Source organism: Benincasa hispida, chromosome 9 (assembly GCF_009727055.1).
Source record: "Benincasa hispida cultivar B227 chromosome 9, ASM972705v1, whole genome shotgun sequence".
NCBI classification, from domain to species: Eukaryota; Viridiplantae; Streptophyta; class Magnoliopsida; order Cucurbitales; family Cucurbitaceae; genus Benincasa; species Benincasa hispida.
The window spans coordinates 24,841,407-24,854,304 of NC_052357.1; the positions used below are offsets into that span (position 1 = coordinate 24,841,407).

A 12,898-nucleotide genomic window follows, 5' to 3' on the forward strand; every position below is an offset into this window, starting at 1 on the left:
TATATATATATATATATATGTTTATTTATTAATGTTATTATTATTAAAAAAATATTCGGGACGGGATCAGGGATAGGGACGGGGTGGGGATACCGTCCCCATTCCCGCCCCGTCCTCGGTCGGGGATCCGTTTTTTATTCCTAGTTTGACCCCCATCTCCAGTCAAACCGGGGATTCCTCGCCCCGATCGGGGTAGGGACCTGACCCCGTATAGATTTTTGCCAACCCTATGATAGACATGCAATTAAAAATAAGGTGAGTATGAAAAAAAAGGAGTAGCATCAAGAAAAGATAAATTTCCTCCTTGTTGTTTTTGTAAAAAAACTAATCATGCTAAAAAGAATTGTTGGCTAAAAAACAAGCAAGTCTACTATTGCGATTATTACAATAAGGACAATCATACGGAGAACTTTTGTTACAGTAAACAAAACTAAATAAAAAATTCCTAACAACTAATAAATTGCCCAGATGACAATGAAGAAACAATTTTTTTGTTTTTGGCATCTCATTTTGATGACAAAGTGTCAAACTCATGGCTTATTGACAGCAAATGTACTTCCCATATGGCTAAAGATGTAAATGTTTTTAGCCAGATTAATAGATCTATTCAGTCTAAGGTGGTTCTTGGGCATGACGAGACAGTACTAGCTGAAGGCAAAGGTACTACTGTCATGCATACCAAGCAAGATAAATATAAATTATCCAATGTTTTACATGTTTCAAAGTTATCGCAAAACTTGCTTAGTATTTCTCAATTGTTGGATAATAAATTTTTTGTGTTTTTCAAAGATCGAGTTTGTGTCATTTATGACCCTCAAGGAGCATAGATTGCAAGGGTCAAAATGATTGAAAATGCATTTGTTTTATGTGATGATTCACTATGTCATCATGCTTTTAATGTCAAAGTAGAAGAAAGCAAAATGTGACATCAATGCTTTGGACGCGAAGACAACAAAACTGTGAAAATTTTCCTTCTTCTAACATGGATGATAATATTTTTAAATTTATCTCTATTGATCAGATTTTCAACAGTTATCTTCATCAACTCCATTTTCTCAACAGTAGCATCAGAGTTACTCTGATTTTTCAACATGTTTAAATATTTCTTAAGGCTTGTTAACTGTCATTTGTCTTAACTTATGTCAACTATTCTCTAATCTTAATTAGTTTATTTATCTTTGTCAATTCCTAATCGAATATAACTCGTAAATCAATCCAGATAAATATTTTAAAGGAATTCATATCCCAACTATCTTTTTTTGGCATGAAGAGAAGAAAAGGGTTTGCAAAATTGAAATAATAAATCATTTAATTCATTTGAAAAAAGATGGATCAAGTTGCTTTCTCTATGTGTTAAGTTTGTTAAGTCTATTAAGATATATAAAACATTATCTTTAGTGTGGCATAGTTGTTAGTATTGAATTTTAATTAATATAACAAATATGTTTTCTAAAACATCAAACATGGATTATGGTTGTTGGAGATAATTCTAACTAATGAATTAACAATGTATTTAACTAACTTAAATATATCAATCTCATTTCTCCATATCAAAATCAAGACTACTTTCTAGGATATAATATATTTAATTATAAATGGATTAAATCTTTAAGATAATTAGGCCCACTTCAATCCTATAACATGTTTAGTTAACTACTTAATTAGCCAAAATCAAACAAAATGAAAGCTAAAAGTGAACTTATTATCCTATCTCTCTCTCAAGGTAATGGGTTGCCACCTAAGTCTTTGACAGCCTATATTTTGGGAGATTTTGCTTTAAAATGATAGTGGAACCTTCATAAAAGTATTATAAAAATTAGTTTGTTGGCTGATTCCCCCACTTTAGGGATAAAAAAAGAAAATTTAGGGTTTTTATTTTTGAAGGGCCAATTTCTTGCTGTCAACCCCATTTCTTTAATCTTTTCAAGGAGAAGGGAAGAAAAAAAAAATCCATTTTTTATAAGGGAACTTTTCAAATATAACAAAATAAATCAAACTATTTACATTATATAGTAAAATTTCACTGTCTATATATGATAAATTACTATATGTGTTTATCTATGTCATGATAGACATAGATAAAGTCTATTGCAGATAGATAGTCTTTGCTGTATTTATAAATATTTTCAACACTTTTGACGTTTAAAATAATTTTTTTAAAAAAATATTAATTCTAAGGAAAAAAAAAGTGAAAAAAACACCATAAACAATTAAGCATGCTAATTGATTACCAAAGAGCCTTGAAATATGAAAGCTAAGATTGAGCTTAGGGACCAAGACACAGTCTCCCACATGTAGCATGTGTATTTTTGAAATAGTCAATTAAGATCAAGCCTTTAAAAGGACCTTATTATATATATAAATCCCCTTAAAAATTGGATATAGTTTTCTTATAGGGCCACTTGAGTACTTCAAACTATATTTTAATAAGAAAAAAAATCCTAGAAGCAAGCATTTGTGGGGGAAAGTGAAAAGGGTGGTCATGAGATTAAGGTAGGGAACCCTAATTAGTGCCCTAAACAAGATCCTACATCTATGTTAACAATTTAATTTAAACAAAGAACAAACTTCACTTTTACCCATATGGGGTGTTTTTTTTTTCTTTTAAAAAAAAATTAATATATAAATAGCAAAATTTATTCAGACAGAACAGTGATCCTTGAATTAGGACTAATTGCAATGGTCCAATTGGACATGAGTCTTAGATTTGAGTCAACATGCCCCAAAGTAAATTGCATCTTACAAGACATAGTATTGTGTTTCATTCAAAAAAGTAGAAAACACAATGTTTTTATTTTAAGGAACTATGTATCTTTGATGTTTTTTTTCCTTCTAAAGCCCCCTCCCCCCAATAAAAAAAAAAAAAAAATTACTTTTTCCCTCACAAAACTCCAAAAATATTTATTATTTATGGCTAGAAGAAAAAACATTCTTGATTTGAGGCTTAAAATGTATAAGAAAGCAAAGGTAAATTCATCCATTTTTAAGAACTAATAGTAAAAGAATTTTACCTAGATGAATTTCAACCCACAAGGAAAAGGCCAAGAGGGAATAATTTGTAAATTCAAAATGTATGATCTTACATTTGAATGAAAAGAATGTAGGTTAAATTATATGCTTAGTAACTTATTTAAAAAATGTTTCTATATTTTTAAAAATAACAATAATAATCCTAAACTTTCTTAAATGTTTCTAAAATATATTCTTAAAAAAATTGGACAAAAATCGAGATATGAAATAGTGTGGAATATACCTTGAAAGAAATTTTAAATCACCATACCATTTTATATTATCGTCACACATGTCTAAGTTTTGATTTTAAGTTGGAAATTCTAAAGAGTTTCTATTTCAAGTGTAGTTTTGAACCGTTTATGGAAGTTCACGAGTAAATATTGCAACTTTTAAAATGATGAGAGTATCTTTTTCAAATATGACAAAGTTCGAGACATTTATTTAATTTAGTCAATATTATATATATAATAAATCAATCCAAACATAACTCGTCATATAAAAATATATATTACTTTTTTTTTTTTCTAAAGTCAAAAGTACGATCCTCTCAATTTTTGATAAGTGTACTCAAAGGAAAAAAGTAGAAAATTTTCCACTTATTTACGATGTAATATTTATTTAGAAAGATTGAAGCTTTCGGAAATAAGAGTGAGTATAATATACAAAATTTTAAACAAGAGAAGGAAACAAAAACAAAACAGAGCAATCGCTTTTTCTTTGTTATTCTTCTTTTTCAATTGCTCTTTTTCCACAACTCCGTTGGTTTTGATGAATGGTGGATTTACAAATACTCTGTTTTTTTGGGGCAGAGAATGAGCATGTTTCTACACTAACCCCAGATGCTGACCGCGGGCAGCTTTACAGAGAGAGAGGAGAGCAAAATATTGCTTCATGAGACAAGCCGTCAGATGGGTTCGGGCAATGCTGGCTTGGGCGGGTACCCTATAGATCCACAGCATTTCCCCAAGTCCCCAAATTGGGTCTCCCTTGAATTTTGAGCACAAAAAAACTTCCTCTTCTCCCTTTATTTGCTTCAAATTCTTCATTTTACTCTGTACCCACCAGGGGATTTTGCTAGAGAGATACTTCATCTTCTTCATTTCTACTCTAGTTGCCTACATTGCTTCTTTTTGCTTCACTTGGAATCTCATTGACCCTTTGATCGTTCCCCCATTTGGGTTTCTATTTTGTTATCTCCTTTCTTCTTTGTTTCTTTTGACTCTGTTTCCCCCCCATTACTTGTGTGAGTATTGGGAAAATTTGAACCCCCATTTGGTTGATTCCCCTTTATGGGTGGTTTTGGGTTATGACTTCCTGTTTGGGAGCTGGGAAAATCAGAATGCCAAGAAACAGAGATTTTTCTTGTTCACCCCTTTTCTTCTCTCTCTCTTGCTCGCTTGATAGAACAGAGGATTGCCCATTTGATTATATGTTTTCTTTTCTTTTGACTTGATCGTGTTAGAACAAGGGGTTTGTGTTTTTTCCTGAAATCGGTTTGAGCATTATTGAATAGGGAACTTCTTCACCTCCAGCATTTTGTTTTCGATTCTTCTCTTGGATTTGGAAATAGTGATTAGTACTTTTTTTTTCCCCCCATTGAGATTCTCCATTCTCTTCCACTTTGGAAAGTAAAAACTGAGAGGCTGATATCTAGAAAGTAATAAGTGATTTTCTAGTTATTCCTGTGAATCTGGGGTCTATATGAATTTTGTGGAACAATGAGAGATGAGAATTCAAAGAAAAGCAAGGTTAGAGAAATGCTTAATTTGTTGTTTGTTTGTGTATGTTCTTCTTTTCTATCTATTGTGTATAATTTTCTGATATGCTCATGTTCTTACTGAAGCTCTCATGGCCTAAAACACTGGTTAAGAAGTGGTTCAACATGAAGAACAAGGCCGAGGATTTCGTATCGGATGATATCGCTTATAGAGGTTATTGTTCCTTGTGTTTGTGCAAATTTCTTAATGATTTAGATATGTCAATTGGTATTCTGGTTCTCAGAAATCCAAACAAAACTGGGATTTTCTCATTTCCTGTAGCTTGTTCTAAAGCTGAATTAGATTCTTCTTCTAAAGCCTGAATGATAAACTTGTATTATTCTGCTTCTTATCACTGTTTTGTCTTGTATACAAGTTCTTTTTGGTCATTTATGGGGTATTCTGTTTGAGTGTAGCTCAACGAGAGATTTATAATTTGTTTTCTTCCTCTTGCTGCTTGTTTTTTCTTTTGGACAGAGAAAAACAAAAGACTGAAAATTGAATTGTTTTTTGGTTGTGGATGGATTTGAATGCGTGCGTTTGATTATGATTAACTGGGAAGTAAAAGCATGGCTTTAACATTCTTTTGTTGTTGGTGTTTCTTTTTCAGGTGGTGATGAAGAGTGGAGGAGCAACTGTTCAAAGAGGGAGACGTGCACTGTCAAGAAAAGCAAAACAGGTTGGTTCAGTTTCAGACATCTCTACATTGATCTCTTTTGGACCACAGCAGCCTTAAAAACTCCAAAACAATGGACAAACTAATATGCTTTAATCATTCCTCGTTTTCTGCTCCCTGATTATTTTTCATTAATCCCTTTCATCATCTCCCAAATTACATCCACAGACAGATCCAACAAACGGCATCCAGATCGAACTCGTAGAGGCAAGATCGACCTTGATGCTACACTAGTTACTGATGTGCAAAATTATAGGTTTGGCTTGTTATTGTTGTTGTTGTTTGTTGGGTTTGTTCTTTCTTTGCTTATCTGTTCTATGTGGACAGGGTTTTTGTTTCCACTTGGAATGTGGCTGGTAAGTCACCTCCCAACTGTTTGAATCTTGAAGACTGGCTTCATGCTTCCCCTCCGGCCGATATCTATGTTCTCGGGTATTTACTGAAATCTAATATGCAATCTCTTTCTGTTACTGTTTAATTACAAAGGTTTGGAAATTGTAAAGGAGAAGCTTAATGTTCTTTACTTTTGTAGGTTTCAAGAAATTGTTCCTTTGAATGCTGGTAATGTCTTGGGCACAGAAGACAATGGTCCAGCCAAGAAATGGTTGGCTTTGATTAGGAAGACTCTGAACAGTCTTCCTGGCACTAGTGGGAGTTGTCACACACCTTCTCCTATCCCCGATCCGGTAGTGGAATTAGAAGCAGATTTCGAAGGATCAACAAGGCAGAAGGCTTCGTCGTTTTTCCATCGGAGATCATTTCAATCACTGAGCCGCAGCATGAGAATGGATAATGATATGTCAGTGCCACAACCACGACTTGATCGACGGTTCAGTGTATGTGATCGGGTTATGTTTGGGCATCAACCGGGTGATCATGATCCAAGTTACAGATGGGGGTCCTCAGATGATGAGAATGGGGATTCACCAGTTGCCTCACACTATTCACCCTTCTCTTATAATGGTTTTCTTCCCATGGAGGATAGAGATAATAGACATTCTGGACACTCAAGGTACTGTTTAGTTGCAAGCAAACAAATGGTCGGCATATTCTTAACCGTATGGGTGAGGAATGATCTCCGAGACGACATTCGAAACATGAAAGTATCTTGTGTAGGTAGAGGATTAATGGGTTATCTTGGGAATAAGGTAATAAATTATTTTGGTTTCTATATCAAACTTGAGGAGCCATAATGTGAAATGAAGGAAATAAACAGTAATCTGGTTTCTTTATTGATTGGCAGGGATCAATTTCAATTAGTATGTCTTTGCACCAAACAAGTTTCTGCTTCATCTGTACTCATCTGACCTCTGGTCAAAAGGAGGGTGATGAACTTCGGAGAAATTCTGATGTCATGGAGATTCTCAGAAAAACAAGGTTTCCTAGAGTTCATGGCATGGGGGATGAGAACTCTCCTCAGACGATTTTAGAGCATGAGTAAGAATTCTGATCTGATCATTGAACAAATGTTTCATAAAATGTATGAACTTTGGTCGTTGGTTCAAACATTAGTAGCCTTCTCTAAAAGTTTGTCATTATGATTGTCCTTCTCTAGTCGAATTATTTGGCTTGGAGACTTGAATTATCGAATTGCATTATCATATCGATCTGCAAAGGCTCTTGTCGAGATGCAAAATTGGAAGGCATTGTTAGAAAACGATCAGGTATGCTACAAATCTCATTTTAAGAGCAAAACATAATCCATCAAATGTCATGTCCTCATTTATAAATTTGACCACTTGATCTAAGTTTGTAATATTCTGTTCTTTCAGTTACGACTTGAGCAGAGACGGGGCCATGTCTTCGAAGGATGGAACGAAGGAAAGATATACTTTCCTCCCACATACAAGTATTCAAATAATTCAGATCGATATGCAGGAGATACGAGGCATCCGAAAGAAAAGAGAAGAACTCCTGCTTGGTAAAACTATAGTATATGAAGTCATGTTACATATTCACAAAACAATATGACATATACCCTCTCTGAAATTGTTGGTTCTAACCTTGATTATATGTGAAGGTGCGATCGCATACTATGGTACGGAAGAGGCCTTCACCAATTATCCTATGTACGTGGAGAATCAAGATTTTCAGATCATAGACCTGTGTACTGCATATTCTTAGCCGAAGTCGAATCTATAAACCATAGCCGCATCAAGAAAAGTATGAGCTATTCGAGTTCCCGGATCGAAGTAGAAGAGCTGCTGCCATGTATGTATGGACACCCTGAAATGAACTTCTTCTGAGGGATATTCTTGCCACAGCATGCTTGACCAATCCAACTACTTATGACCAAATCTCTTACTCTAGAAGGTAATTAGCCACCTCCTAAGTACATCTATATCTTTCAAATTTTCCTTTCTCCCAAATAATAATCATACATCCATTGCCATTATCAGGTCTCCTTCAGCTTTGGACCGTTGTACTTGACTTCCTCATAAATTCTACTAATACTCACCCTCTCAAAGAAAGGTAATCCCGTTACCTCCCGTATTCATAAAGCACATTGTTTTGTCACTTTTGTGAAATCCTAGACAAATTTGTTTTGGGAATGCTAAACTATTTGGGTTTGTGCACAATGTACTCGTTGATAATGTTGATTTTGGAGATGAAGCATGATATCTATTCTGGGGTAAATGGTGTAGTAACTTTAATTTTGAAACTACCCAATTCAAAATCTGATATAGTTGACTCTCCCATCCTTGGAAAACAGAACAAGAACCAAGCATTTATTCTGAACCAACTGCTACAAAAGTTGTCTTGTTTCAAAAACAAGTTTAGGTTTGGATATGTTGGTTGGCCTTATTCTTATTTGCAATTGGTCCCCCAATTTTTTGCAGGCTCTCTCTCTCTCTCTCTCTCTGCTGCAGGAATGGAAAAAGAAAAAGAATAACTTCCTTCTTTTACACAGCAATGGCAGCCCTCTGAAAATCTGCAAGATCAAGAAGAAGGTCCATTATGAGCTTTCTCTCATTCTTAAGTATGACAGAAGTTTTTTTACCATTTTATGATCTTAATAGTTTTTTTTTCACTCATCACTGTGCAGGTGGTAGGTACAGACTGCAAATTTTTTCATCAGTAAGATTCAAACTGATATGTTGGACAAAATAAGCAACTTTTTTTTGGGTTAGGAAATTCAATTTGTAATTTGGTGGTAAGGTGGAGGGAAGGTTTGAGGATTTTGAAATGTATTTTAGTTTTCCTGATGATTCTTTTCTCTGATTTTTTGGGAAATAAAACTGATATGTTGGACAAAATAGGCTACTTTTTTTTTTTTTTATTGGGAAAAAAAAATTCTTAGTTGGGGTTTGATTAAACTGTAGAAAAGTTGAAAAGAAGTGGAGAAGTGACAGAAACTAATGGCTCAATGCAAAGTGTAAAGAAAGAGTTGAGGGTTCTTATTGGTATAAAAGCTTTTTTTCCCTCCTGTTGTTGAGGCTCTGATATATTCTTTTTTTTTTTTTTTTTTTTTTTTTTTTTTTTTTTTTTCCATAAGTAGTTTCTTATATTTATATTTGTTCATACATTTTCTTTTCTTACTGCTCTTTTAAAAGAAATCTATGAGAAAAAAGAAGATAGTTTATTTTGCTTTATCTTTAGTTCAAGTAGACCAAAGTTATATTGTCTCACTCATTGAAATTGGTTTGAATCCTATTTTGTCCTTTGAAAGTCTCTTCATTTCCATTTTTTTGAGAAAAGATATTTTTTCTTCATTATCATTAATTTAAATATTCCATTAATCAGAAATCTTAAAGGACTCATTTTCAAAGTAGCTACCAGACTCAATTTTTCCTCACTTGATGAAAAAAAAAAAAAAAAAAACTATGCAAAAGTAGGCAAGATTTTAAACTAAAAATTCAATTGTAAAATTGCTTTTTACATGAAACTTTAAGTATTATAATGAAATATGAAAACAAAATTAGCATATAATTTTTTTAAAAAATATATATAAAATGTTAAGAAACTAAACCAGGCTACAACCAAAGGAAACATCCTAGATAAGAAAACTTTAAATATGAGCATAGTTCAATTGATATAGATAAGAAAACTTTGAATATGAACATAGTTCAATTGATATAAAGATTGTACTGTCAACTCTAAATGTAGAGTTTCAAATAAAAAAAAAATTATTGCAAAACAATGAGCTGATCTATTCTCCACACGAAGAATATGAATATAAACCACGAATATCAGTAATAAAAATAAATATCACTCTTATACATCCAAATTCGTATCCAACATTTGAATAACAAACAATAAGTTCGAAAAAATTGTTGAGTTTGGATTTAAATTATGAGTTGAATTGAAACTGATTATAAAGTATGAGATTGAAACAATCTTATACTCCAATGAAGGGTGGAAAAAGGTAAAACTTTATAATAATTCTTTATGTTTCTTATATTCCAACTCGTGACATGTTTGAAATTAAAGTTCACCATGAGAGATCTACATGTGCCTTTATTCTACCAAATTTATTGGGATTCTGTTGGACCCTTTTTATTTTTTTTATTTTTTATTATTATTTTTTAAATTTTAAGTTTTGGGGTTTAAATGGTAATTTTTGAAGCGAAAAAAGTAAAAATACATATGGTATTTAATTCACCTCTTGTAATTTATTCTATTTTCGATTTAAAACTTTCCAAATATATATTTTTTAACCTGATTCAATTTTCTTTAAAAAAAATAAAAAGAATACTTTGGGTGTAGTTTATTTATTTATTTATTATTATTATTATTATTATTTAACTACAGTTGGGATAGAGGATTCAAACCATAGATTTTGTGGTTTTTAGCACATTCATATATCAATCGAGACATGCTCAACTTGATTTAAGTATAGTTTTTTAATAGATAAATGAAATGACTTCATATATATACATTAACAGGCATGAATGTATAAACTAAATGAAACAAATATCGATGGTATAATGATTAATCATAGAATAAACAAGAATAATTAATATGGCTATTTTTCTTAACATATAGATTAAAATAAATATTTTAAGAATGAATAGAAGAAAGTGAAATAAATTTGAAAATAATCTAAAAATAAAATTTACTAGTTTAAATGATATTTTTGTTTGTATATATACTTTTAGCTTTTATATGTTTTGGTCTTGAAACCACTAGATTTTGTCCATTTTAATTTGCATAATTTCGAGATCTTCATTTTTTTTCTATAATATGTGGATGGAGGAATCATACCTTTTGATTTCGAGGTCTATAAAATAAATTTTAATTTATTGAATCATATTATTTTGGCCAAAATTTTACTGTTAAGTCATTTAAAAAGTAAAAGTTTCTTTTATACTTATTTGCAAAATAATAACACAAAACACCATGAAAATCCTTCCATAAAAAAATAGAAATTCATGCTAAAATTGTGTAATTAAAGATATGTAGAAAAATACGAAAAAGGAAAAAAAAAAAAAAATCAAAATAAGAGAGAAACGGCACAGGTATTTTGAGTCTTTATTCAATATGGTTTAAGGGGTATAGATTTTTTAATCTCTATAACCAACTGTTATTAATACACAATCACATAGTAATAATATCATAAAAAAATTTACAAAAAAATGTCAAACTATTTACAAAAATAACAAAAAAAATACTGATAGACATTGATATACTTCTATCAACATCTATCCATGATAAACTTCTATCAATTACTATTATTGAGACATTTCTATTAGTTTCTATCAAAGAAAATTAAAATTTTACTATTTTATATAAATAATTTCCCTATTTTTCTATTTTTGAAAATCCTCATAATATCATTCAATATTTTTTTTTATGAAATTACATTTTTTTCTTTCTTCAAAAATGAAATTACGTTTTTAAACCTTTTAGAACTATTATAAAAGTATATCTTTAAAATGTTCTTAGATAAAACACATTCATCGAGATGTATTAAGGTCGTGTTTATAGAAGGTGTATCACAATAAATGAAAGGTAATTTGAAAAGTGCGACCAATTTCTCTTACATTTGTTAGTGTATATTGATGTTTCACATTGGTACTAGTAGGTGGATCCTAATTGAAAATCCATAATCAAGTAATATAATCTGAATGACGAGTGTGAGGTGATCAATTGAATTGTCCGAAAATTACGTCATATCGTTATCGTTACCACTATGATTATGATTATTGTTATGGTTATGATTACCGTTGTTGTTATTGTTTCAGAGAAAAAGTCTATAAATTTTGACACATCTATTGTTATTATTACTATTAGCGTTACGGTTTGGCTCTCAGAGATAAAAATTAGTAAATTTGACAAAATTCTTAATTCTAGATAAATGCGATCAAAAGTAATATAATTACATTTGCGATTGAAGCTCATCACGATTGATCTATCAATAAAATTCAATTACAATTACACTAATTTTTATTATTAATCGATAAACCTAGCCTAAGTTCTCATTAATAAAATCGCAACATCCAAACACCGTCCAGGAAAAATATTAATAATAAATAATAAATCAATAAATAAGGGTAAGGGAATGTAAATACGTGGCAATGTCCCATTGGAGGAAGCAGTTCAGTAAAGTTCTGATTACTCCAAGATTTCTGATACTCTTTTTTACAACATAATAAATTTTAGTTATTTATTTCCACGTCAGCGACAAAGCGTAATCCAGATCAAACGGCTTTTCTTTTCGTGTCGCTTCCGTTCAGTTTTCCCTGTGAGCGTTATTTAAATTTTGCAATTTTCTTTTGATTAAATTCAATAATATATGTACCAACTTTTAACATATACAATAAAGTTGTCAAGGTCTCAATTTTGTAAAAATATTGATAAAAATTCTAAGAAAAATATTTAGATTGATAATTAAACATCTTAACATTATTACTATTTGTTTGAAAAGACATTTTTCATTATTTACATAAGTTAAAATGCTTATTATTTATATTTTATTTAAATTAATAGCATTTTGTTCTCTCTCTCTTTTTCTTTAATGTGTTATGAATCTTTTACACCTTTTGTCATTGTTGAACTCATAGCTATGTACAAATAATTATGAATTGATATGTCCAAGAAAATTTTGATTTTTTTTTTAAATATTTCATTAAATTATTCTTTTATGATATGCAATAGTATGAAAAAACTTTCACACTATTACTGGAAAATATTCCATTCTTTCCAAGCTGAGGAATTGACATGTGTCAACGAGTTCTCAACAAAGAAGGCGACTTGAAAGAAAGAATCATAAAATAAACATGTAAATTATATGCACAAGCGTACTTTAGCGGGTGTCCAAAAAAAATTTGGTTTTTTCATTCAAAGGTATCGAATTGTAGAAAGAGGAATATCACACTTTTAGGTCAAGACATACACAAACCATAACTACAAGAGTTAAAAAAACAAGGATAAAGAAAACTCCCAAAATAACCCAAGAAAAACCCCTACACAACACAACTCAAGGAAACGGGTCCAAGGGGGAGAGCCTATA

General features: G+C 31.2%; 1 protein-coding gene across 1 annotated transcript; it reads left to right on the top strand.

The window, feature by feature from the left end:
• Positions 1 to 3,753: 3,753 nt before the first annotated feature.
• LOC120085290 (type I inositol polyphosphate 5-phosphatase 4-like) lies at positions 3,754 to 8,868 on the top strand. Its single transcript, XM_039041206.1, has 13 exons — positions 3,754 to 4,760; positions 4,856 to 4,943; positions 5,380 to 5,448; positions 5,614 to 5,701; positions 5,773 to 5,877; positions 5,978 to 6,593; positions 6,689 to 6,882; positions 7,001 to 7,109; positions 7,218 to 7,366; positions 7,466 to 7,758; positions 7,845 to 7,917; positions 8,286 to 8,396; positions 8,492 to 8,868. The coding sequence occupies exons 1-10, from the start codon at positions 4,731 to 4,733 to the stop codon at positions 7,689 to 7,691; spliced, it is 1,674 nt and encodes a 557-aa protein (XP_038897134.1). The 5' UTR covers positions 3,754 to 4,730; the 3' UTR covers positions 7,692 to 7,758; positions 7,845 to 7,917; positions 8,286 to 8,396; positions 8,492 to 8,868.
• Positions 8,869 to 12,898: the final 4,030 nt, after the last annotated feature.